The sequence below is a fragment of the Furipterus horrens genome, unplaced genomic scaffold (genome assembly GCF_987537825.1).
Source record: "Furipterus horrens unplaced genomic scaffold, mFurHor1.1.pri manual_scaffold_7, whole genome shotgun sequence".
Classification (NCBI taxonomy): Eukaryota; Metazoa; Chordata; class Mammalia; order Chiroptera; family Furipteridae; genus Furipterus; species Furipterus horrens.
Genome location: NW_028327177.1, coordinates 109430807 through 109456750, shown reverse-complemented (window position 1 = coordinate 109456750; position 25944 = coordinate 109430807). Strand labels below are relative to the sequence as shown.

General features: G+C 49.3%; 1 protein-coding gene across 1 annotated transcript; it reads right to left on the bottom strand.

Annotated features, from left to right (window-relative positions):
• Nucleotides 1-2447: 2447 nt before the first annotated feature.
• Nucleotides 2448-24189, bottom strand: RBP1 (retinol binding protein 1). Its single transcript, XM_090282979.1, has 4 exons — nucleotides 23912-24189; nucleotides 23283-23461; nucleotides 4489-4590; nucleotides 2448-2686 (listed from the first exon to the last, which is right to left on the bottom strand). The coding sequence occupies exons 1-4, from the start codon at nucleotides 23982-23984 to the stop codon at nucleotides 2633-2635; spliced, it is 408 nt and encodes a 135-aa protein (XP_090139105.1). The 5' UTR covers nucleotides 23985-24189; the 3' UTR covers nucleotides 2448-2632.
• Between the last annotated feature and the right edge of the window lie 1755 nt (nucleotides 24190-25944).

Sequence of the window (25944 nt, the reverse complement as noted above, 5' to 3'; positions counted from 1 at the left end):
GAATGCAATGGGAACTGCTGAATGCCCAACAGGTGTGGCACTAGCTCAGTGCCTGGCACATAATAGGTCACCATTAAACATTGTGTAATGAATGGTCTTTACAAGAACCTTTGTCTTTGAGTTCTCTGTGCTCAGGGACAGAGACCAGGGCCGCAAAGGTAAAGGGGTCTCCCAAATCTTAGGCAATTCTGAGTTTTCACTTCCTTGATCACAGGTAGGGAAATGAAAATCATTAGATATTTCTTATGTTTGTCTAGAGCAGGGCTTCTCAACCTTATCACGGTTGACATATTGGGCTGGGTATATCTTTGTTGTGAGGGGCTGTCTTTTGCATTGCAGGATGTTTAGCAGTATCCCTGGGGGTCACTACTGGCATCTAGTGGACAGAGGCCAGGGATGCTGGCAAAGGCCCCACCATCCAAGTCGTTAAATGTCTCCAGACATCGCCAAATACTCTGGGCAGAGGCAGGCTTACCACAGGTTAGAAACACTAGCCTAGAGCAGTGATTCTCAACTGCAAGGGCACATTGGAATCACCTGCGGAGCTTTAAAAAAAATACCAATGCCCAGGTCTCACCTTGAGACATTCTGATGTAATTGGTTTGGGGAGTGGCCTGGTATAGGGAATTTTGAAAACTCCTCAGGTGGTTCTCATGTTTAGCCATGTCTCAGAGTCACTGGCATAGTGCTTGGCAGTCTACAAGTTTTATATGCGTTACAAGCTGCACAGGCTCTGTAGCTTCAGCTTCACTGGAGAGGACACTCCAGCGTCATCGCAAGATGTCGATTCAACACGGGAGGAGACAGATACCGTGTCACTCCCGAGTCGGACTGCACAGCCATTTTCGGCGGTGCAGATAGACTCTTAAGAAGCTAAACCATCGTCTCTTGAGATGGACGGCTGCCGACGACAAGCTGCACAACCCCCCTGTGAGGGAGGTGAGGAGGATCGTTCCTGTGGTTTGCTGATTGGAGCAGGGAGGTCCACAGAGGTGTGGTGTTGCCCTGTAAGTGGTGGAGGTGGGATTTGATCTCTGCTCATCTGACTCCTAACCCAGTACTTGCTCCAAGGGGCAGAGCACAGCTTGGGCAGACTTGAGGTTGAGGGGGTCCTCAATGGAAGTCCTCCCTCTCCCTATCCATGGTCTCCCACCTCCTCACCCTTCAGTCTCCCTATGTTTCTTTCTACAAAGGCACAGCTAGCAATCATTACACTTTAGTATGAACATGAGGTTGCTTTCCCTCTTCTAGGGGATTTGCAAGTTACGTCTCATCTATAACACCGAAGGAGGGTGGGGGGCAGGTAGAAGAGGGTCGTCGTCGTCGGCAGCCGTCCGTCTCGAGAGACGATGGCGTAGCTTCTTGAGAGTCTATCTGCACCGCCGAGAATGGCTGTGCAGTCCGATTCGGGAGTGACAATCCCTGCCGCACTTGGTACAGGTGAAGGCAGATGGCCGTTGTTGCTGCTGTTGACGCTGCTTCTGCCTCGATCTTTTCTGGACCGCCTCCTCGTTGCGCGCAGCCTCTGCACGTGACGTACCTTGCCTGACCGCGAGCCTCCAGGCTAGGCGGTCGTCTGCTTGAACTTCCCATGTGTTGAGATTGATGGAGCATTGTGTCATGTCCTTTTTGCAGATGTCTTTGAACCGCAGTTTTGGGCGCCCTGTCATCCTCTTGCCTTCTGCTAGCTCGCCGTAGAGGAGGTCTTTGGGGATACGGCCTGCATCCATTCTTTTAGAAGAGGGTAAAGCGGGGATAAATGATGATGAAGGAAGACTTGACTTTGGGTGGTGAACACACAATACACTATTCAGATGATGTATTATAGAATCGTACACCTGAAACCTACGTAAGTTTATTAACCGATGTCACCCCAATAAATTCAATAAAAATTAAAAAATACATAAAACAGTGAGAAGGAAGACTTATACATCAGCCCACAGGTGAGGTGGGGATGATTTTGGATTGGTTCATGACACCTCTGAAATAAAATCCAGTTGGTAATTGCCTCTGGTTAAGGTTCACTTTATTCTAGCTATTTCCCATCTGCTTTCCAGTTCCATTTCATTCACAAATAATTTTTAGAATGGCTCTGATGTGTGCCTGCAGAGTTGGAGACCTCTGTTGGCTGGATCCCCTTAACTAGGCTCTAAGTTCCCAGGGTCAAGAGCATTTTCTCTGGCTTCTGGGTACTCACTGCACTTTGGCCCTCATTGGGCAAGTAATGTAGTAGGTACCTAGATGACTGAATGTCAGGCCACACACCCCAGACCCAAGCCAGTGCCCCCAGTGAAAGATCACAGAGGTGCAACGTCATGACTAAATCTTCAGGCGTGCAGTTGAATTTTTCACTTCTGTCCAGGGGTAGGATCAGAAGAAACCAACTTCCGAAGCCCCAGAGAAAAAAATGAGCACAGCAGGGTTGTGAAGCTTCTCCAAAACAGACGTCTTGAGAAGAGATCACTTTTATTGGGATGGTTTTAAGAAAAGAAAAAGGGATGAAGCCAAGAGACAGGCCGCTAACAGAGACCTGGAAGTGGCCGGACGTTTCTGCCCCATGCTGTGCGAAGAGTGGGATCCTGGCCCACACGCCCTTGCCACTCATTCCTTGAGACCGAGGTCTGCCTGGGCTTCAGTGCACCTTCTTGAACACTTGCTTGCAGACCACACCCTGCACTCTCATCTCCTGAAACAAAAGCAGATGCGTGTCGTTGGCCAGAGCAAGGTCATACTTGGGACTCAGTACATCTAGGGGAAGGAGCCTTGAAAATACTCAGTGGCTGCTATTTCTCCCAAGAGTTGGTCTGAATTAAATGATTCCTTGGAAGGTCAGTTGAACTGGATGGGTGGAGATCAGGCTATAGCCTGTAAACTAGCTGGGAACCATGTGGCTCAGAGCTGGCCCTCTGATGTTCCCACTGCCTCTGTAAGGGGCCCCCAAGGCTCTAGGAACTTCAGGCCTAAACCCAGGACAGAGTCTGTGCCCAGCCTTGAAAGAAATCAGGTCCAGACATATGGCTTGATCCCTCCCCTCAAAGGGCTCAATAAATTGTTGCAGACTAGGATGGCAAGCTAGCATGATGGTTCCAAGTTTTAGTTGTACATTGAGGGGGTTGACAAATGCCTGGGCCCAGGCTAGACAAGTTTATATCAGTATCTCAGTAGTGAAGGACTGGTGTTGCTAGTGTTAAAAGCTCTCAGATAGTTCTAAAATGCAGCCAAGAAAGCCTATGCCCTGCCTGCAGGGAAGCCCCTGCCAACAGCCACCAGGGAGGATGACAGCATAGTGTTGCCATACCGCCCAAGTTTTGTTTTGTTTTTTAATGGAAGCTAGAAATCAGAATATTTATGTGACATCTCCTAAGTTTTAAACTGTTGGCTGAAGAAGTTCGAAGTCCATTGATGGCCAAATAAAAGAGGCCTGTGGCCCCCAGTTTGCAAACTCTGTCACAGAGCTGCAGAACTATTGAGCTGAGAAGGTGAATGGAAATCACATAATCTACCCTCATTTCTGTGCAGCTGAGGAAGTAGAAGCCCAGGGAGGAGAGGCTCTAGGTCCGGAATTGCAGCCTAGGCTATTGTGTTATCCCAGGCTGCCTCTGAAAACAACGTCTTCATGCCTGTTAGCCTGTACGCACCCCAAAGCCCTTGAAGACCCTAATCTTGGAAGAACTTGTGTGATAGGATGGCATTCTGCAGATGAGGCTGAGGGAAGGAAGGTACCTACTCAAAGGCACCCAGTGAGTTAGGACTAGAAGCCAGGTCACCTTGACCAGGCTACTTCCTTAGAAAGAAAATAGTTGGGGAGTTCCAAGGGGACAGAAGGAGTGAGGAGAGGGCTGCTCTCAGAGGACATGTGTTAGTTTAGCCCTCCAGGTGCTAAGGCCCCTACTCTTGACTTGTGCGTGCTTTTCCCAGGCAATGCACGGGGTAGAGGTGGCTTTGACCAGAGGTCCCAGGCTGGAAGACAGAGTAAGGCCCACGCCTGAGCTGAGAAAGGTTTCTTCTCCCCTGACCTAGACTGTTAAGATCATGTCTTAGAGAAGCTCAGAGAATTCTCCTAGGTTCTCATCTGCCACTATTTGGCATGGTGAAAATAAACATTATTTGGGAATAAATTAAGTTCTGCCACTTTCTAGCTGCGTAACTTGGATGTGAACCTCCCCACCTTCATCTCAAAAACAGGAACCGTAAAAGCACCTGGCCCACAGGGTTGCTGAGAGAATAGAAACAGGGAATGCAAAAGGGCTTAGCTCCATGATCAGCTGCACCTCCTCACGTCCTCCCTCGGATTGGACAAGTGGGTCAGCCTAGCCCTGGAAAACACACACCCTCAAGCATCTTCTCCAAGCCCTTGAAAAAGAAACTTCAGAGCAGAACCAAGGCCTAGCCAAGGGGCATTCTTCCAAGGTCCATCTGGACTAAAACAGTGACCAGGGCCCCTAGGGCCCAGCCTGGCCTCCTCCCTCCCCCTCCCCAGGAACCTACCAGGTGCAGCTCATCACCCTCGATCCACTGGGTCCAGCCTCGTCCCTCCTTCTCACCCTTCTGCACACACTCGAGCTTGTCCCCGTCCCAGCTCACTGTGGTCTGCCAAGCAAAAACAGAGTTGATGTTAGTCTTGAGCAAGGAGCCCCTGGAGGTTGGAGGAAGAACAGCCCCAACCTTGATAATCCAATCAATTTCATGATAGAAAATTTGCAGCCTAATGCTCCCTGTCCATCACATGCTCTTATTAAAATATACAAATCTGTTTAAAAATTACAAAAACCTTAATAAATTTCACTTAAAAGGGAAATTAGGAGAGAAGATGTCATTGGGTGGGCTGTCAGTGCAAAGGCTGAGAACGGGGCTGGGAAGGGAGGAGGGGCTTCTGAGGGCTGAGTGCACAGCAGTTGTGGGTGGGTGAGGGCTGCTGTCCTGCGTCTTGCTGGTCAAAGGCAGACTTCATAGCCTTCCCTGCCCGTTCCCAGAATTCATTCACTCATTCATTCATCCACTTGCAAGGTCTTGGGTCACCAAAAAGACCCCATCCCTGCCCTCGAAAAGCTGTTCATCTCATGGGGAATGGCCTCAGATATAAATAACCAACTGCAGGTAGAAATGGCTTTTCCAGGCACTGCCTCTGCCATCTCTAAATCCTCCTGACTGTCCCTTTGGAGGGATTAGCACCTTCATTTTACGGATCAGGTTAAGAGTCTGCTTGCCAAGTTCATCCAGATGGTCAATGGCAGAGCCAGGTCAGAACACAGACCTGTGGGACTCTGGAGTCCCCCTCCCCAGTGAACTCGCTGCTTCCCTAAGTGGTCTGGGTCACCAGTTACAGACCAGGGTGGGGGGAATCCAGATGAAGGTCGGGGAGGGAGAGGCTCTGGGAGGAGGAGGCACCAGCGCTGGGCCTTGAAGGACAAAAGAATGGAGTTGAAGCAGAGGAAAGGAGGGGCTGGGGAGAGGGTTTCTGGGGGGACCACCACGAGACCAAGGCACAGAGATGAGACACACAGACGCGCTCAGGAAGCTCCTTGGGAGGGTTCCAGGGACCTGTGGGGGAAAGAGGAGAGAACCCCTTGCCCTATCAGTGCTCGCTACCACCCTCACACACCACCTTTGAGCCCTCACACCTTCCCTGACCAGTGGGCGCCCTGCCAGGTGCTGGGTGTGCTGAAGGCAGAGCAGATAACAGGAGGCCCAGCCTGTGCCAATGGGAGATAGCAGTCTTCTTGAAGCAGCAAAAGGCCCACCCAGAAATACGGGGCTCAGAGTGTTGGAATTTTTGAGGTGAGCCAGCCCAGGGGCTCACGGTCTACCCTGGGACCTGTGTGCAGGTGCAGTGGGCATCTCCCATTTGCAACCACCCGCCTCCCTCCCATAGGGGGCCTGCCTCCCTGCTGCAGCAGTTAGAACTGTGTCTGCGTGACTCTGAGCAAGTCCCTCCTCCGGGTCCCAGTGTTTCCATCTGTCATATGATGGGGTCAGAGGTCCTGGCTTTACAGAGGTAAGGTCCTAGGATTCTTGTGTTCCCAGTTTCGCTCAGCTGAGTCAGGACAGTCAGCAATAGCCTGATATGGATATTGGAGAGGAGAAATCTGGGAAGTGGGCGTGGGTTGAGTGTGGCCACTCACTATAGAAGGACCGCCTTCCTCTGCCTCCTGACCCATCTCTGTCCTGGGTGTGCTGATCACTATTGCCCTCTGCTGTCAGGATGAAACCTGCAACAACACCCACACACAAGGGTGAAGGTGGAGCCAGCTGTGTTTCCCCAGCTTTGCACAGGAATGAATCCGACTTCTGCTCCTGGAGCTCGTTCCCTGGGGTCAGGGTGGCTCGTCTCCCTGCAGAGCTCACTCAGGGCACATATCCAGCCCCAAGCCAGAGAGAAGGTCCCACCTACTACTAATAAGGACACAATGAAGTTAATGTCTGACAAGGTGTGTCATGGGTAACGACCATTAATGACCTCAAGCTACAACACAAGATGCCACCTTGTCCATCCCAGGCCTGTGAAGGGCAAAGGGGACTGAGAAGTCAAGACAGTTCTCGATTCAAGGAGCTCCTAAGAACACCTGGTTTCATCATTAACTGAGCTTCTCTTCACGTGTTTATCCCAAAGTCTACTCTGCACACTGAGGGCTCCAGACTCAATCGGAGGCCAAGAGAGAATCACTGGTTCCCAGCTATGATACACACACTTCTGCCTCTACTGGAAATATGAGTGTCAATGAGCACTTCACACCCTCTGTACTGGAAAACACAAGAAACGCTCAAAAAAGAATACAGTGAAGAAAAGAATACCTGTAATCTTGCTTCTTCAGAGATAATTACCCTAACATTTTAGTGTACTTCTGTCTAGTCCTTTTTTTCTCTTGGTACACACATATTTTTCTGTTTTTTTAAAAAATTAGGATTACATCACTTTCAGTTTTGTACCCTAGTTGTTTCATTTAATAGAAGCAATCACTTCAACAAATATCCTCCATTGGCAGTATTTTAACTGTTACATAATATTCAGGAAATGGCTACATCATTTGTGGGGCCCAGCACAAAATGAAAACGATGGGCTTTAAAAAAAATGATTAAGAATTTTAAGACGGTGACAGCAGAACATTAAACCAAGCAAGGGGCCCTCCTGAGCCTGGGGCCCTGGGTGACCGCACTGGTCGCAGGCCCACGAGGCTGCTCCCAGTACTACTGCACTGTACCATTAAGTGGCCCGCTACCTATTCTTAGACATTTAGGTTATTTATAACTTTGTGCTCCTAGCAATAAGACTTCCTTGTATACACACCGCAAAACACATCATTTCCTTAGAATAGATTTCCTGAGGAAGAACTGTTGCGTTACAGAGAGTGCATATTTTTAAGACTTTTCATAAGTATTGCCAACTTGATCTCCAGAGAGCTCACACCTGTTTACCTTCTAACACCGATGTCAGAAAATGAGCATGAAAGACACATTCATTAACGGTAAATCAGGCTTTGCTCCTGGTTCATGTGTCCCCCTTTCCAGATCATTTGGCAACTTTTAATGGGGATCATTGAGATAGGAATAAAAATGCCTTACAAAAAGGATGACTGATGCAGAATTTCAGACATCGTGATAGAGATACAGGGAGCAGAAGGCTCTTTGGGTGTAGAGAATCCTTTCTTAGAGCCACACAAATCAGAGCCCTTAAAGAGAAGGATCCTTAACACAAAGCCTATGTCATTTTCTGAAGGATGCACTTTCTCAACCGCAACGCCCTGTTGACCCTAGTGAGCTGGACAGAACAGACTCTTCTCATCTGAGTTGGATATACAGGGGAGGCTGAGCTCAGAGAAGTTAAGTGACTTTCTCAGTGTCACTCAGCTAGTGAGGGAAAGAATCTGGACTAGAGCATGGGCCTTGCCTGACTCGGTTCCCCCTTATTTCCCAGCCAAGGGCAGGACACCTAACACATGTCTCCTAAAGTCTTTGGGCGCTGCAGACAAAAAAACATGGGCATTGTGCTAAGACCTGGAGTAGCCCCCAGAAGAAACCCCTTTCAGTGAAGTCCAACCATTGTTGCGAGTGGGTGCTGGGAGCCAGAGGTGGGTCCTAAAGAGATCACCGGCAAGAAGGACCGACAGAGAAGTGCCAGACAGCTACGGCCCAGGCGGGCAGCTGCTGGGACTGGGGGAAGCACAGGGGCAGCAGTGCCAGGAGGGCTCCTCATCTCATGGGAAACAGCTAGTTTTTAAAGTGGGAAGCATTCCAAACATAGTGAACAAGGACAAACAAGCCAGTGGGGCAAAGCTATCCTGGACGTAAGATGGGGGAGAAACAAGGCTGAGGGGATAGAAGGGGCCACAACCCCACAGTAAACACTTGCACTGTGGCCTGGAGCATGTTTTCAATGCCCCCAAGTGCTGCCTGTGGCCTCACACAGCCCCCTGGCTCTCATCTGCTGGAGGGAGCCATTAGGGAGAACATTCACCAGGGAGGCCGGGGAATCTGCTGGGCTGACCTCTGGGTTAAAGAGGTCTGGAAATTCAGCTATCATTGCTGTCATTTACACTGGGCTCCTGGTACCTGCCCCCTCCTACTGTATACCTGTATCAGGTTAAAACCAGTATTATCAGCAAAGAACATGTTCCCTGGAGTCAACAGACCTGGGCCCTTGGTCCCTAGCCATGTGGAATGACTTTGGGCAAGGGGATTAAGCACCCTGAGCCTCAGTAACCCTCATCTACAAAAGAGGGGTTAGTGGTACCTACTGTGCAGACTGTTCCATTTGGCGGTCCCCAGTGGATCACATGATATTCCCCCTTCTATCATATTGATTGTGGGTTTGGCTGTGGGACTTGCTTTGGCCAAGGGGACATTAGTAAGCATGACTCAAGCAGGGCCTTCATAGGCACTTGAATGTTGGAGGCGTGTCCTCTCAAGACCCCCTCTTCTTGGAACCCAGCTGCTGTGCTCTAAGGGAGTCCAGGCTATTCTATTGGAGGGAAAGGCCAACTGGAAAGCCCTGGAGGACAAGAAAGAGAAGCGACTGCAGAAGAACTGAGTCCCCCAACTGAGCCTTCAGCTGAATAGTCAGAGAGCTAAAGAACTGCCCAATTAACCCATGGAATCACAAAAATAAATGGTTGTTTTAAGTTATTAAGTTTTGCAGTGGTTTGTTATGTGGCATTAGATATCTGAAAAGCCTACTTTACCAGGTTGTGCTGAGAATCAGAAAAAAAAATCCATCAAATGCATGGGGCTGGCATATGAAACATGAGGTAATGGTCATCATGATGTCCAGAGCTCAGATATACATGAGATTTGCTTGCTGAAGTTGAACAATAACTAAAATTTTTTTCTTATTTTTTGTTTTTTTTTAAGTTGGAGATTCGTGAAGAACTGATGGACATGTTATTTATCATGGCTAAATATTTCAAAAGCTCCTTTCCTTCCTGGAACTTGGCTCCAACTGGGGACCTTGCAGGGCTGCCCGCTGAGTGGGCACCAAGGAGCGTGACCATGCTCACTTACCGTAACATTTAATTAGTCTTTGAGCATGAGAGCTATTTGGAGACTTCCCACAGATAGCTGCGATGACTCCAAAAATGTGACTTAGTTTACCTACCTTGCAACTCTACATTCATTCGTGATGTGGAAAAACTTTTTAGGCTTTGTATCTCGTGGGAATAAACCAGCTATTGGCCAGAAGATCAGATTTGTTCTAACAACAAAAAAGGGGGCTGTGGAGCTGGGGAGCAGGGTGATCACCTGAAAACAACGGAGAGGAAAGAAGGAAGGAAGCAATGTGGCAAGGGGAATGGGTAACAAACAATGGCCACTTGTTTTCTTATGATACAAAGCATAACTTCTGATAACAACCTTCCCCAGGATCCAAGAAGAGATCATGCTGGGACCTGCCTCTGCAGCAGCCAGCCTCCTTTGCTAGACCAGGAGCAGTGAAGTCTGCGTCAGGGATCCAGCTTGTTCTCTGAATGGTCCTCAAGATCTCATTCAATCTAGTTTTCTAGCTTGGACCTTCATGACTACTTAATCCATTTAATCAGGGTCTAATTGGGGAATTTCAGCCCAGAGGATGTTCCTGATGCTTTTCAAGTAGTGAGGGGAGGCAGTTACTCTGGGGGCTGAGGTAGACGGGGGTGGGCAGGGCTGCCTCCAGTCCCCGACCCCCATTAACTCTGGGACTTCATCTTGGAAATGAAGCCCAGAGAAATCCAAGGACAAGGGGGTGGTATGGTCATACTCAGCTCGCCTCCTAACAGTAATTCTTATCACATAGACCACCTACAAGTCTGCAAATGGGCTGGGCCCTGGAGCAGATGGTTGTAAAGCAAAGCCAGTCTAACTTTTCCATTAACCCTTTGAGAGCCAACGTTGCTGTGAGCGATGCTGACAAATTTTCCCAAAAGTGCCAGCATCGCTCCCAGAGACTCTTTTTTCGATAGCTATAAATGTAAATAACAATGGCATAATTAGCATTTTATGTTTTGTTCTCTTTTTGTGTGCCTCAGATTATATGTTGATATAATTTTTTCTCATGTTGATCCAAATTTCGAATTACGCAGGGCACTCAAAAGGTTAAAAAGCTTATAACTCCTAATACTTTGGCGTTGTCAGCAGCAGAAAGACATGTACCTAGGGATGAATGAAGACAGTTTTGCCCTCCTCTGATAAGAGACTGCTGCTTTAAAAGCCATTATCTAGCTCTCCTGACCACTTGGAAAGCCCAGCTGGCACTGCTGCATGGGACCAGTGACACAGAAAGCCCAACTCCCGCAGGCTACCTGAGAAAGTATGTCCCAGGAAAGTCTTGAGGCCCCCTTGCCCCATGCAAGAGACCTAGACTGCAAGTGACTGACTATTCCCACTAAACAGAGCCATCTCTTGGCAGTGACCTGGCATGAACCACAGCTAGTGGATTTCAAATTGCCTGCCAAAAATGTGTGACATTTGCCACGGCTCCTATATGCTCAAACACCACTCCAGTGAGTGGGGCAGGGTGGATGATCATTCATTCATTCATTCATTCCTTTAAACTTGCCCACCCAGCTCTAGGAGGCCCTCTGCTTATGGACCTCCTGGAGGGCTGGGACTGAATCTTGTTTTCACTGTGTTTCTAGAGTCAGGTCATAATAAAGCAGGTCTTGTCCATGGTGATTTTGCCTGCAAAGGCCAGAACCAGGAGTGACCCAGGTTGGACTCCAAAGTCTGTGCTCTTTAAATTGGCACAAGTCGGGGTGGGGAGGCTGTAAATTGGAAAACCAGACAGTGTACTTTCTATACATGATGTGAATCACTAAATGATGCAAATTCGCCATTCCTCCTGGAGTTTGACTTTTACCCTTTGAGGGTTCCTGGGACAATAAGGAGGTTCTCAGTCTCTGGAGCCTGTGTTAAATCAGTGAGCAGATGGGAAGGGCAAGGAGGGTAACAGAGAACCTGCCAAATGCCTAGTAATGTGCTGGGAGGATTCCATAATGTTTCACTTGATCTTTAAGCTTTAGAGCAAATAAAAATGAGGCTCAGTTAAGTAACCAGCACAAGCCACCTAGGGGATAGGAGTTGAGCCATCACTTAAACCCAGTTCTTTCTGGCTGAGAGGTCTACTAAGCTCCCTGCAAGGCCGCTGCTGCCTAAGTGGATCCGCTGGCTCCATGCATTTGGATCCATTCCTAGGGGGCTGGCAATTACCTAAAATCAGCACATTTAGGGGGGAAAGCCAATTTACTCTAAAAGCAGATTAAAACTAAATTAATAAGGCCTTAAAATGTGAACAAGTAATTAGGGACATAAAAGCTGTTAAAAGCAACTACTACAAACCAGTAAAGCCACAGAAAGGCTCTGTGGGCACAGAAGAATGCAATACTAACACCATGAAGAAACTTACAGCAAATGATAATAAGTTCATAGGATAAACAATATAATAAAATGTTAAGACTTGTCTTGGCATGTCATTTTTTAAATTCCTTAAACATTTAAGAAAATACCCAGAATCAATTTTTAAACCAGAAGCTGCCAGAGAGCTCAAGGCCCCATGAGGCCAACGTTCTGGATGGGGAGGAGGAAAACAGGGCTGAGGATGGTCACAGGGCTCCTGTGGGACTGCACTCAGTCACTCTAGGGGACCAGCACTGAGGGTGGACCTGAGGCTGGGCTGGACCCAAGCTCTGCCCGCAGCTCAGCCTGGAGGGAAGGCAGACCTGTAAACTGACATGGACCGCACCTGTGCTCTGTGCTGGGATGTGTGATAGGCATGCGACTCAGCCTGGGGCATAAGGAAAGGCTTCCTGGTGGAAATAAAAGGATCACTGTCACCACTCATCATCTTAAGAACACGTATCGAATACTCACTAAGTGCCAGGCAGGATATTAAACAGAACATGAGTCATAACAAGTTGATTCCTTAAACCTCCCGGAGCACTTATGCAGATGTGGAGCACTTATAGATGTGGAGATGATGCTTAAAGGTCACCTACCCCGTGAACAGGCAGATGAGATTTGCCTCTCGTAGCAGTTTTGGCTACTGGGCTCTGCTGTTCCCTGATCTAAGCTGACCCTCGCTTGAATGAGAGGTAGGATTTTGCAGCACGGTTCTGTGCAAGGAAACAACAGTCAGCAATTGTGGGTTCCACACCTGCACACCAGCATTGCGTACCGGAAACAGAGGCAGGTAAGCAAGCACCCTGCTCTCAGAAGCTTGTACACTCTTGGAGAAGAAGATAAGCAGAGAATTCCAGCGGAACGGGAAGTGCTGGTTAAAGGCAGGGGATGGTAGTTATGCTGGTGGGAAGGCACAGTCATCAATCAGCTTCTGAGTGGGGACAGAGCTCCAGCAGCGAAGGGTTCCTGGAGGAGGTAATATTGAAAGTAGTGCTGGAATTGATACCAAAACACAGCGTGTAGTTCAGGTTAAAAAGTAAACACTGGCCCTGGCTGGTGTGGCTCAGTGGATTGAGTGCCAGCCTGAGAATCAAAGGGTCACTGGTTTGATTCCCCTGGGTTGCAGGCCAGGACCCCAGTTGGGGGTGTGCGAGAGGCAACCGCACAATGATGTTTCTCTCCCTCTCTTTCTCCCTGCCTTCCCCTCTTCTAAAAATAAATAAATCTTAAAAACAAATGAACAAAAAAACATAAACACTGAAAAAGGAGGCATAAAGGACTTCCAGGCAGAGGGAACAGCCTGGACAGACGGGAGGTCAGGGAGGCGTCTAAATGAATCTGCCTGGCTGGGCTCTCTTGGCATGACCCTCCCCATGAAGCCTGATCCTGCACCTCCAACCCTTGTATTTACTGGGGAGATCACTCACAGCCTCTCTTCTTCCTCAACCTCACATCTCTGTGGCTCCAACAAGCCAAACCTAGTGCAATGAAAAAATCCAGATGTTTGCTTATCTGGCAGGCAGAGCTGGCAGTGCAAGGATTATTAGGTCCATTGTAAAGGAGGGGCTGCCCTGCCTGAGAGTGCTCAGAGGGGCTCTGAAGGCAGAGTCTACCTTCCAGTTTTGATCTTTCAAGGAGAACAGAAACAAACAGCTCCCAGATGAGTTGCTAGTTGGGTAACTGGGGAAGAGTGTGCAGGTTAGGAGCGCTTGACATAGGGCTCCTTGGGGTCTGGCACCCTTTCAGTGACAGCAGGATACCAGCTCCCACCTTAGAATCTATGGCAGAAGAAATGGGCATGCATTACCATTTGTTGAATGAATGGCAGGTAAACGTTCTAGGGGTACTCTTGTAATTTTTTAGATGGTGAACACATTTTTTAGACAAAATATCCCAGGCAGTGCGGCTGTTTATTCTTCCATAGATTAGCCTTATAAAAGTGGGTTAGCCACTGGAGTGACAGAGGCCCCAATCTTCTCAGGCCTGGAATGCTTGGTCATCATGCCCAGGGCCACACAGCCAGTAAGGGTATCAGTCATGGCTTAAACCCCCTTCTGCCCTGCTCTGAACCCATGGCTTGCCCTACATTCCTACATGACCATCTTGCTGCCATGGAGGCTGTCACCGTGGAATAGTACCTATCTGGTAGGTTGTGGGCCTGAATCAGGCCCAGCTACTAGACAACAGTCCTGCCTTTGCTGGGCATTCAGAAGAGGACCAAAGACAACCTTGGATAGAGGCAGGTCTGAGCTCCCACCCATGCCCACCTCTTTCTAGCAATTTACTCCACGTTCTGAGCTCCATTTCTTCATCTGCAAAATGTGCTTATGAGTTTGCCATAGGAGAAATTCATAGGAGAAAATGAAACAAGGGGCTGCAAGGACCCATTTCAGTACTGTACACATAAAATACTGGGTAAGCAGTAATTCCCCTCTTGACCTTGCCCAGCCTGTTTCTATGGATGTGGAGAAGCATGTGCCCCTTCAAGCGGCCTCCGCTCATGTGACCCTGCCAGCTTTGCTCTGGATGGCCAGATGTCCCTTCACATGTTACCACCCCCAGAATTTGTCTTTTGGAGGACATGGTTTACAAGGTGAGAGAATTAATAACAACTCACATTGCCAGAGAAGTTGAGTGCAGGATTTCCTGCATCTATGCCTCACCTTCATAATTATCCCCATTTCACAGACACGTAAAGGCAGAGAAGTGAAGTAACTTGCTTTTAAGGGCAGTAGGTTTTAAGTGGCAGAGATAGGATTCTAAAGATGGCAGTCTGGCTCCAGAGCTAACTGGTTACAAATCAGCCAGAGTGCCAGGCCTGGCCTCCAAGGGAATTGGGCTGTGGACAAGAGAGAGCCTGAAGGAGGGGCGTAAGAACGGCTCTCAGTACTTGAAGCTGGGGTTCTGGGCCAGCAAAGTAGCCTCCATGGTCAGGGAGACTGGAATTTAAACTAGACGTCACTCCCCTGCACCTGACGGTTCCATCCCTGTCTGGACACTACCGTTTCATCAGGAGATACTGCCTTTGTGATTTCAAGAGCTTCACAGAGAAATTAATCCAGAGCTTTGACCCCTTAACATACCAATGATTCCACCTCTCTCTGGCAACATTCTAGAGTAAGACCACCAGGATCCAAAGCCTGCTCTGCCAGCTACCTGATTTCAGACAAGAGAGACCTGTTCTGCCTTTCATTTCCTTCATGTACAATATAGAAAGAATTTTGGCATCTTCATCAGGGAATTGTGAGGATTAAGGATGAGTGCATGGAAAGTGTTTAGAATGGCTAGCACACGGGAAGTACCAGACTTCTAACTATTATCAAATGGCAGGTGGACCTTGCAGTGACAGAATCAATGGCTACCATTTATATTGTTTGAGGGTCTGCTATTTTTACTTAACATTCATTTGGCCAACCCATTGGAGCCCACTCTAAGCACTGGAGATAAAAGGTGTGGGGCCCACTGTCTGGAATCTCAGATGCATTAACAAACGTCACAGGTGCCCAGCAGCAGCACCTGCAGAGAAGCAGTGAGGCAGAAGGCGAGGATGAGGGGGATGGACAATCAGGACAAGATCGATGGAGCAGTTAAACCTGGGCTGGTCTTGGCCAATGAGTTATTATCCCCCTGGAGAAAGAGGCAGGGCCTTATCCCAGGGCAGCAAGCAGAGAAATTCCAATGAGGATGGCAAGTGAAGGCACCTGCAAAGGGTGAGACGGGACCTAATGCGAAGTGTAAGGTAGAGATTGGGGCCGGAGAGGCCATCTGGCTGCTGGCTGTCAGCGCTGGGGAGTCTCTGGGGGTTCTGAGCTTGGAGGAGCATGATCAATTCCCTTTTTAGAATGGAAAGGGGGGGCTGCAGGGTTGAGGACAGTGGAAGGGAGATCGATGTGAAGATACTGCAGTCATAAAATGAAATAATCCATGGAAAGTGCTACGCTTGGCACACGGCGAGCACAAGAGATGCTAATTGTTATTATTATTACAGGCAAGAGATAGGCAGAACTGTGGGGATGGGGAAGGGGAAGGAGATGCTAAGCAGTAGAATCTGTGGAACTTGTTGACTGATTGCCCATAAACACTCTTCATTTATCTTTGCAGTGATCATTTACACGGCTGCGTGATGGTTTATGGAATTAAAACGCCACCGTCACTACCTGCCCGTGGTTATTTGGCACTTAGGAACACCAGCAGGAGGCAGCCTGTTCTGTAAACCATACAAAGCAGGAATCAAGAGATCAGAAGGCGAATCACCAGGGGGCAGGTCCCCTAGGTCCCCGTCTGTGAAGTGGGAGCGCAGCAGTCCCTCTGGAGTTGCTGGAGGATTACGTGAGGTAGGCAGTGCTAGGGCGAGGCCTGCCACAGGGCAGCCTCACGTGGCGACTATGCTCCTGTGCGTGGTTGAGACTTATTACCACACAGCTATAGAGACCTTCTTATGCACAGACACTGCTTTTTCTTTTGAATGATTTTCCTGGAATATGACCCCATAAGTGGGATCTCTGAGTCAAAGAGTAAGATGGCTCTTCTGACTCACTGCACACTGTAAGATGGGAATTTCCCCCCTCGTCTTCTAAGTTCAAAGCCAGGCTGTTGCAAGGGTGGTAAAGATGGTACAGCCTGGATTCCCCTCCATCCCTGTCTCCTGCCTTCACGCCCATCTTCTCCATACAGTTCCTCCCCAGAGAACTCCCACAGTTTTTGGACCCTCAGCCAGGAAAGAAGGGGGAAGGCAGGCTGGAAGGAGACTCATTAACAACCAGGTATCAAAGACAGCTAGCTAGCACTCCAAGGTATTCGCATATTAAAGGAAACACCTAGAGAAGTCTTTGGACAGTTAATCAAAATAAATGTGCTCTAATGGAGGCATTTCAGGCAGCACACAGAGACCCTGAGTTTCCCTTTGGAGGACAAGGGTGCGCTCGCGTCTGCATGCATGCAAAGCGTCCTCTGGCACAACTCAATTTATACAACAGAGACAGCAACAAAAATGCTCCCCAGGGAGGGAGCTATTGTGAACCAGGCATGGTGCTTGCTCTCAAGAGATTTCAATCAACTCAAGTCAAATATGAATAAATCCCGGTCACATGTGAAATGTCTGCAGGGGCTGGTTTCTAAGGACTTCCATGGGGAAAAGGGACACTAAGGACAGTCATCAGCTTACAGACTCTGGCTGCAGGAGAGGGTAGAGGGGTTTCCTGCCCCACCCACCTCTTCTGGTTCCAGGCCCTATGGAGCCAGGGGTCTGGGTTGCCTGTGACAGTCTAGAAATCCTTAAGAGAATGGGATGGTAAAGCCTCAGTCTAGTGTATCAGAAGGGCTCTAGCCCTTTGCTGCACACAGCATTGTGGCTTCACAAGGTACTGTCCCCTGTACTACCTCCGTGGCCCTCAGAATTTGCCCTGTAAGCAGCAATCATGATGCCCATTTTGCAGACGTGGAAACAGAGGCATTGTGTCCTATCATGTAAGGTCTCTCTTCACATCTTCATGCCTTGTCAACACTGTCTACCTCCAGGTTGCAAGGAGGCTCACAGTAAGTGCCGGCCCTGGGCAGAGCTCCACCGGAGGCCTTGGGATAGAGACCTTTATGTAATTAGGATACTTCCTCTGCCACCAGCTGGCTGGGGGACCTTGGGTTACAAACGTTCTTAATCTCTCGCAGCCTCAGAGTCTCATCTGTGAAGTGGGCATGATGCTAGTTACAGAATAGCAGTTATTGTGGGGACCAAAAGAGACGAGCTAAAACCATTTGGTATAGGCATGGCATGTAATAAGCACTGAGTGCATGTTATTTTCCTTTGTTTCAGCCTAAGAGAAAAATGAAGCCTAACACACCAGTGTGATTCTTGAAACCTACTTTGTGAATTTTGTTTGGGTTGTTCTAATTCTTCTTTCAGTAATCCTCAAAAGCATGCTGCTGACACAATTTCAAAGGTCGGAGAACTTTAGCTACGACATAAAAAAAACTCCATGTTTCCATCCTGGAAAGGACCCAGCTGAATGCAGGGGGCCTGATCTGGGCGAGGTAGCTCCCAGAAACTGCCAAATCCAATGGTGTTTTCAGCTCAGCAGCCCAAGGATTTATTTCTGCCCTTAGCATTGTATGTTTTTTAAAACTAAGAACAACAAAAAAATCTCTTTAATGAGTCAAGAACAGGATCAGAAAGCTGCCAAGAGTTTATACCAAAGTGTTGCCAGCAGTTGGGTGGATTTCATGTATACCACATATAATTAGACGGATGGATGAATGGATGACGGACAGGTGGAAGTAAGAAAGTCAAGGAGTGAAGAGAAAGAAAGGTAGATGGTTAAAAGTGTCAGAATTCAGAAAATCTGTTAAGTGCTGATATAAAAAGATGTCTAAGAAATATCACGGAGTTAAAAAAACATATGCAGAGAAGTGGGTCTCTCTTTCTCTCTCTTTCCTTCCCTCCCTTCCTCCCTTTTTGGCTTTAGAGACTTTGACTAAGTGATCAACAGAGAAGATTTCCAGACAGATCACTAGAAACAGCAACAGGGATAACCTCTGGGGAGTGGGAATCTGGCCAAAAGAGGGACTCCCTTCTGTGCTATTTGAACTTTTTCCTTTTACACTAAAAACAAAGAACCCCACAGAGGGGCAGAGGCCTAGAAGGGAAGGCAGGCTCTGTGGAAGGGGTCATCCTGAGTTCAGAGCTGGATATGAAGGCGAGGCCGCAGCCAGGGGAAGAGGTGCCAGGCTCCTGCGTGAACAAAGCCACCCTCTCTGGGGAAAACCTGTCCCAGTGTCCATGGTGGGATGACAAATGGCCCTTCACCACCACCATGCAGGCGGAGGGCTGTGATTCCTGGTGAGGCTCACTCTTCTCCCACAAAAGCTGCTCATGCTGGGAGGAGTTGGGAACAAAGAACCCAGTCATTCCTCATTCTGAGGGACTCCTGGGTCCTGGAGTGGGGAATGCTATTTGAAGTTGAGGAGCACCTTCCTTTTTCAAGGTTCCCCACCCTGCCAAAGCCCACAGCTTAGAGATTCAATAAATGATAATGGTTTCAAACTGGGCTGCAGATTTCATCTGAGTGAATAATGGCAGGCAGGAAGCGGCTGAGAAAAACCGGGTCTAATCTATACCGTTCAACCAAAGCGATAGCTTCCGTTGTTCATGGGCCATGTAAAAGCTGAATAGAACAGACTGAACATGTGAGCTGAGGGACTGACTCTGGGCCACACAGACCTGAATTCCTCCATGCCTCGGCCTGGCGGGAGACCGCAGAGCCGTTTCAGGTGTTCTGGGCATGGATCACAACGCCTACAGGGGTCAGATGATGGACTAAACTGGCCAGCGGCACATGGATCTCCACACCTGGTTTTAGAAAGACACAGGCAGAGATGTTTTTTTACTCCAAAGCGGTGGATCGAAAGCTTCAGTTGCATCAGAACCAACTGGCGGGCGTACTGAAACCCAGGCTGCTGGCGCCACTCCCAGAGCCTCTGATTCAGAGGTCAGGGGTGTGGCTGGAGAACCTGTGTTCCTAACATTTTTGTGCTGCCGTTGCCACTGCTGGCCTCTGCTTAGGGAACCGCTGCTCTGCGGAGCCCACAGCGCCAAGCGATGATGATGGCCAGCTGATCCTAGACTTCAGGTAACAGGGCGGGGTGAGTGCACTTCCGTAAACTGAACAATGTCCCATCTGAAGGGAGCAGTGTCCCAGGGGGCCACATGGCACAGAAATAATCAGGCACCCAGTAGTTTTAGCATCTTGGTTTTTTTTTTTCTTTTTTTTTTTTCGTAAGAACAGCCAGAATTATGGATTTTTTTCCCTATGAAATCTTACAATCTTTGGCAATCATTGGTAACTGGCTCTGATATTTTTCAAACACTGTGCAGGCCAAACAAAATACATCTGCAGGCCAGCTTTCACCCTCTGGCTAGGAACCTTATTTGTGTTCCCATGGGATAGAGGTGGGTCAGAAATCTCTGAGGAATGGCAGCCTGACCACGCCACTCCCACCAAGGTCTCCCTGTGGCTTGTTGGCGCCACGTCTAGGCTCCCTATCATGTCCTCATCATTCTCTTCTCCTCTGGCCACATTTTGCACTCCAGCCACACTGAAGTCTTCCGGACTGCACCTCTTTCATCTCCTTAAACCTCCTTCCAACAGGCCTTGTTTGACCTTTGGGCCTTTGTGCACATAGTTCCCTCTGCCAGGAATGCTTTTATCCCTTCTCCACACCTGCCCTAAATCTTACTTGTCCTTGAAGGCCCCACTCAGCTGTGATCTCTTCCAGGGAACCTTCCACGACCACTGCTCCCCGCAAACCCCCAGCCCTATGCTCCTCAGCCCACTGTGCTTCCATCACAACCCTGGGCTGTAATGGCCTGAAAATGCCTCTGTCTCCTCCACTGGCCCGGGTGCTTGCTCCAGGAGGCCTTGCTGCCTCCATGTCCCCACACTGAGCGCAGGGCCTGCTGTGGGACAGGGCCAAAATAGCACGTACCAAATGGGGCTCTCTTGGCCGTGGCTTCCTGTCATCCCCTTCCTGTTTGCCTGGTTACTTCCTGTCTATCCTTCAAGCCACAGCCCAGACTCCACTTCTGATGGGAACTTCCCCTGGCCTCCCAGACCCAGGAGGGGGTCTTTCTCTGCCTGTCCTTTCTCCATGGCATGCTATTGCAGTATGATTGGCTGCTTTGATCTGTCTCCCCCAGTATCCTGAGCTCCCTGAGGGCAGGACTCTCATGTGATTCATCTCAGTACCGTACATAGGGGCTGCAGAGAGAGAGCAAGCACCTTGGAATGCTTGTGGGACCAAGACAGGAATGAACAAAACATGAACGATCCCCTGTGAGAAATGACACCTTTGTAATGTGCTGGGAAGCACACATCAGAATGAAATCAACCTGATGCTGAGAAAACACTGGCTTCCTCCCAACTGCTGCTTTTCGATGGTGGGTACAGAGCATGTGGGGCAGAAGAGGTGGCCCCCTTGCTCAGGACCCCTGAGGGCCCCTCCATGCACAAGCCTCAGGCTGGACAACTGCTATTATTCTGTTATCCTAACCCTTCCACAGCCATGCTCTTCCCTAGAGTCTACCATCTGGCTGGGCAGCCAGGACAGAAAGGTGAGGCGGGGGCTAAGGGAAGCCTCAGCGGAGGGGGCTGTCTCTCCCCCAATGGGCCATGGCAAGGTAAGTGAGCAGCCATCTAGTGAGTCCTGGGACAGCAAAAGTGACCAGGAGTCCTTCCCAATTTCATCTAGTTTTCCCAGCTGCTGGGCTCCCTGATCTGCTCACCTACCACTGTCCTACCACTGGGTTAAGAAAACAAGGTGGCCATGTGTCCCTTCCTTTGTGTCCAAATCCCTCCCTTCCACCTTCTTTTCTTTTATAATAAAGTACAGAAGTGACCCTCTCCAGAACTCCTTCTGGGATCCCCTCCTCTGGGTGCTTCCTTTTGTCCCCACTGACCTCGCTGTGTTTGGACTGTTCGTGTATCTCCACCACAGAGACCGTGGGCTCCTGAACATCACGATTGTGCTGTGCTGTGCTGTGTCTCCACCCCTGGGGCAGCAACTGCTAGCATGTCAGGAAAGCAGTAGGTATAGTGCAATGGTTAAGGGCAGCCACTCTGGTGCTGATGGACCAAAGTCAAATCCTCCCTCTGCCATTTACTTTGCTGCCCCAAGACCACACAAGTCCTGCCTCAGCTTTCTTATCTGTAAAATGTTGTGAAAATTGAATTAAAATAGAATGTGAACAGTACCTGGTACATAGTAAGCACTTGATGAGTATTAGTATTCCTAGGTGATCAGTAAATATCTTACCCATTAATGGAAGGAATAAAAGTGTGAAGATAATTAGCCAAGGACAAGCCAATACATTCCAGATGTTGTGGGTGACTCAAAATAAATAGACATGTCTTCTGCATTCTGTGAGTTCCCCACGAGTGAGCTGGGACGGCTGTTCTAACAGTGCAGTTCCATGCAGCAGGCCAGGGGCAGGTCTTGGACAGTGGTCTGAGAGGCATGGCTCCCACCTCACCAAGACAGACCTTTCCCACTGTAAGCCTCTGGGAAGATTAAGTGACCTTGGGTCTTTAAAGGCACAACTTGACACTTCCCTACAACAATAGTGTTTTTTCCCACTACTGGCCTCCCCAAGGACACTACCATTGTGCTATCCCCTCTTCTGCCATCATTCCAAACAGCAGGCTCACAGTCACTCCTGACTGCCTTCATATGAATCAACAAAAGAGGATGACTCCTCCAGGCCTGTGGCTCCTTCTCCCCAGACACTAGCACTCCTCAACCACAATCCTAATAAACCTCAGCCATCTGGTTTCTGCAAAGCCTACCAGCAGAGAGGAGCTGGCAGGGAGCTTCAAAGTCCAAAGACCTAGGGTTCAAATCCCATCTCTTGCAAGTCTCTTCCCCCGTGGAGCCTGTTATTGCATAATACGGGGTGACTAATCCCTCCCTCACTGAGCTGTGCACAGTGCAGGGCATATTGCAGACCCCCTCTCCCCCGTATATAATGGAAAGGGGCGGAGGGAAGGACGAGGGGCAGGGCCTCATCCATAAGCATAAACTGTTGATAGCTCTGGACCCAAGACTGTGAAAGGGAGGCTGGGAGCACCCTGACCTCCCAGTGACCTGAGAATGTTGATGGAGGCGTGGGGCTGACCTTCCGGAGTTTGTTGTGACAGCACTAATTGGGGTCTCCAGGTCTCCAGCTTCCCATCCTTGGGAGAAGCCCCCCTGCCCTGCTCCCCTGCCCACCACCCATTGCTGAACCTCTGGCAGGAGCTGCAAAGGAGCAGACCTTCCCAGTAGGTGTTGGCTGCAGGATTCAAAGGAAGCTCAGCAGCACACAGTGGAAGACAGGTGGGAAAGGGGATGATCAGGAGCCAAATCCCCATTTTGGAATGGGAAGGGGCAGGTCACATAGGAAGTTTACACTCCAAGAGGGCTTCCTGTGTTTCTTCTTTATTTCCTCCCTCCTGCTCTCCTTCCACCAGCCCAGAGTGCAGCCAGAGAACAGTCAACAGACTTGAGTGGAACTCCAGCCCAGCCCCTCCCTAGCTGTATTACTCCAGGCATGTTACCTCATCTCTTTGAGACTGTTTTCTCATCTGTTAAATGGGTGTACGCATACCTCCCTCAGAGGCTGCTGGGAGGAGGTGGAGTCAAGTATAAAGCACATGACTCAGTGTTGGGACACAGTAGAAACGAAACAAACCTGAGTTTTTATAACTATAACCCTCTGGTCTGGACGGAGGAGGATACTGGATGAGTAGGTGCTGTTGACCTTGGGGGCTGGGAATGCCAAGATCCCTGGTTCTTAAGAATACAAAGGCCCGTGTTCCCCTCTCAAATTAACTAGCCTAGCGTTTGGTCAGGCCCCCTGAACAAGGGGTGCCCAGGTGTATGTAAATCCTCACCATGCACTTGCGGTCATCTATGCCGGTCAGATCCTCCTCAAACTCCTTCCCAACCTGGAAGTCCATGATGTAGTTTCTAAAAGTGCTCAGCGTCCGGATGATCATGTGGTCGCCGTCCTGCACGATCTCTTTGTCTGGCTTCAACAAGTTGGCGATTTTGCGCAAGGCCACATTGACATCTGCAAGGGTGCCAGGACAGACAGGGGCCAGGAGTTGGCCAGAAAACTCAGAGACCTGTTTCTGGGGTAGAAGGATCCCCGGGGCCTGCTCCCCAGGGAAAACAGCTGGGGTTCCCTCTATCTTGCACTGTCTGTGCGCAGCCAGTCTGTGCCTTTTAAGACTTTTCTTCTTTTTTTTTTGCACCAAAGTTTCCTGCCCTATGATAACCCTTTAAAAACAAAAACTAGAAAACCAAGTTCAGCTTTCCTTATGAAACTATCCAGGTCTAGAGCCAAGTATCAGATAGTTATCACCAAGGAACCCTAGCAACCCCCGCCTCCAATAGAAAGGCTGTTGACCACCCTCAGAGCCGGGGCAGCGGACACCCTTTCTGCGCAGGCTCTGGGGAGGGGCCCGTCGGAGGGGTATGCGGGGCAGCTGCGGGCCGAGCTCCGCGAGCAGCGGCTTACCGAGCGCACGCAGGTACTCCTCGAAATTCTCGTTGGCCAGCATCTTCCAGTACCCGGTGAAATCGACCGGCATTTCGGAGGGGCGACTGGGGCCGGACGGCCACGGAGCGGGCGGGAGCTGCTTTTGGCTCTGCCTGGGCAGCGGCTACCGAAGCGACCCTGCTAGTGGGCAGCCCGGAAATGTGCGCCCTCAAGTGGGGCGGCGACAGCTGGATTCCGAGGGAGCGCGCACAAAGCGCGCAGGAGGATCCATTGTAGCCGTCGCTCCTCCTTCCTTAGCGGGGGCGGGGGATGTTGGAGGGCTAGGTTTGTCCCTGGCCCGCGGCCACCTTCCTTCAGACCTTCATTTCGCTTCACTAAGAAGGAAAAAGTGGGGGCGGGGCGGGGACTGTTGCCTTATTAGCCCCAGCTCTTCGGTTTCTGCAAGATTCCTTCAAAAGCCATGAACTTCTCACATTCAGCGATCACTCAAGGGTTGGGAAACAGTTTCCAGTTTGCTGGACCGATTAAGGAAAGAGGCCACTTTATAGGCCTTTGTCTAAAGCCCGGGGTGCAGGGGGTCAGGCCGCTGAGCACCCAGTCAGGATGGGGAAAGCGTGGCAGTTCAACTCTAGGTGAGAAAAGCGGGGCACTCTCCACATCCCCCCCCACAAATAAAAGCAAGGTTGATGTTCTTTGAAGTGTGGGTTAAAAGGCCCTCTCTCTGGGTGGTTCTGATGTGCAAGTTTCATTCAGATCCACAAGCTTTATGCAAATGTAAGCAATTATTAATACACGGCTGATTTGATTTCTCCGCTGTCACCTAATGGCAGCACAGCACACCAGTGTCCTGCACTTTGCCTTTTTCACTTAATATATTCTGGAGACCTTCCCGTATGTATACATAGACGGCGCTCTCATTCTTTTGCAGGATACTGCATTGTTGATCCAGCTTGTCCCCCATCCATGGTCATTTGTGTTGTGCCTGATACTTTACAGTGAAGATCTTTGATCACATCTCATTTCCCACCTCCGGGATATGTCACGGTGCTTAAAACCTCTGTCTTTGCCAATGAGGGGATGACATCATCATGTGGGTTGACTTTTTGACCCTCTATTAAAGACTAAATATCTCTTTGAAATTGCTTTTTTGCACTGACAAACCTGTAGAGAATTTTTTTATGAGTTTATTTGAGCCAAATTGACATTTGCCGGAAAGCAAAATCTCAGCGGATTGAGGAATGCTCTGGAGAATGGCAGTTTAACGCATTTTCTACATTACAATCAAAGGAGGAGACAGAAGGGGGTTACATAAAATCCACTGGTGACAGATTAAGGAGGCAGGAGAAAGCAAAGCAGGGAAATCTCTGGGACTGGATACAAAGTAAAATGGAGAGACGCATCCTTCTTTTATATTGGTGGGTATACCATAGTTAACAATGAACATTTTCAGCACATAGAGATGGTATGTGGGAGAACGAGATAGGCTCCCTTGGTCTTTGCTCTGGTGGGAGATTGCGCCTTGAGGGGTCCTGACAAAGGAAATTATCTTGACATTCCAAGGGTATGTTATCTGAGATGCAAAAAGATGACAGACAGACTCAGTTAAGGTAAAGGTGGACTTTTGTTAGGGAAAGATACCAGCCAAGGACATGACTGGCCTAGGACATGACTACCCACCATGAACTGATTTTAATTAGAAAGTTTTCATTTCAGACCATCCTTTGCAGATACTTTAGGTCTCTGTATTTGTAAGGCTGTCATACAGGCCTCCCCTGACTTTGTCAGGTTTTGCCTGTGGCCCCTTTTCATCCACAACACAAATAACAGCCAACGTGACAGCAGACACATTCTTTTCCCTGCCCCCCCCCCCCCCCCCATCATGTTAGTCTTCATACTGCATCTGCCTGAGTTAGGAAAGGATGCCTTCTGCTCCTGAGGGCAGGGGCAGCTTCTTCCCAGGGAGTGGCTTTGATTTCAGCCCCCTACCCGCCTTACTCTACACTGGGGTGTCTCAACCTTGGCACTGTTGCTATTTTGGGCCACATAATTTT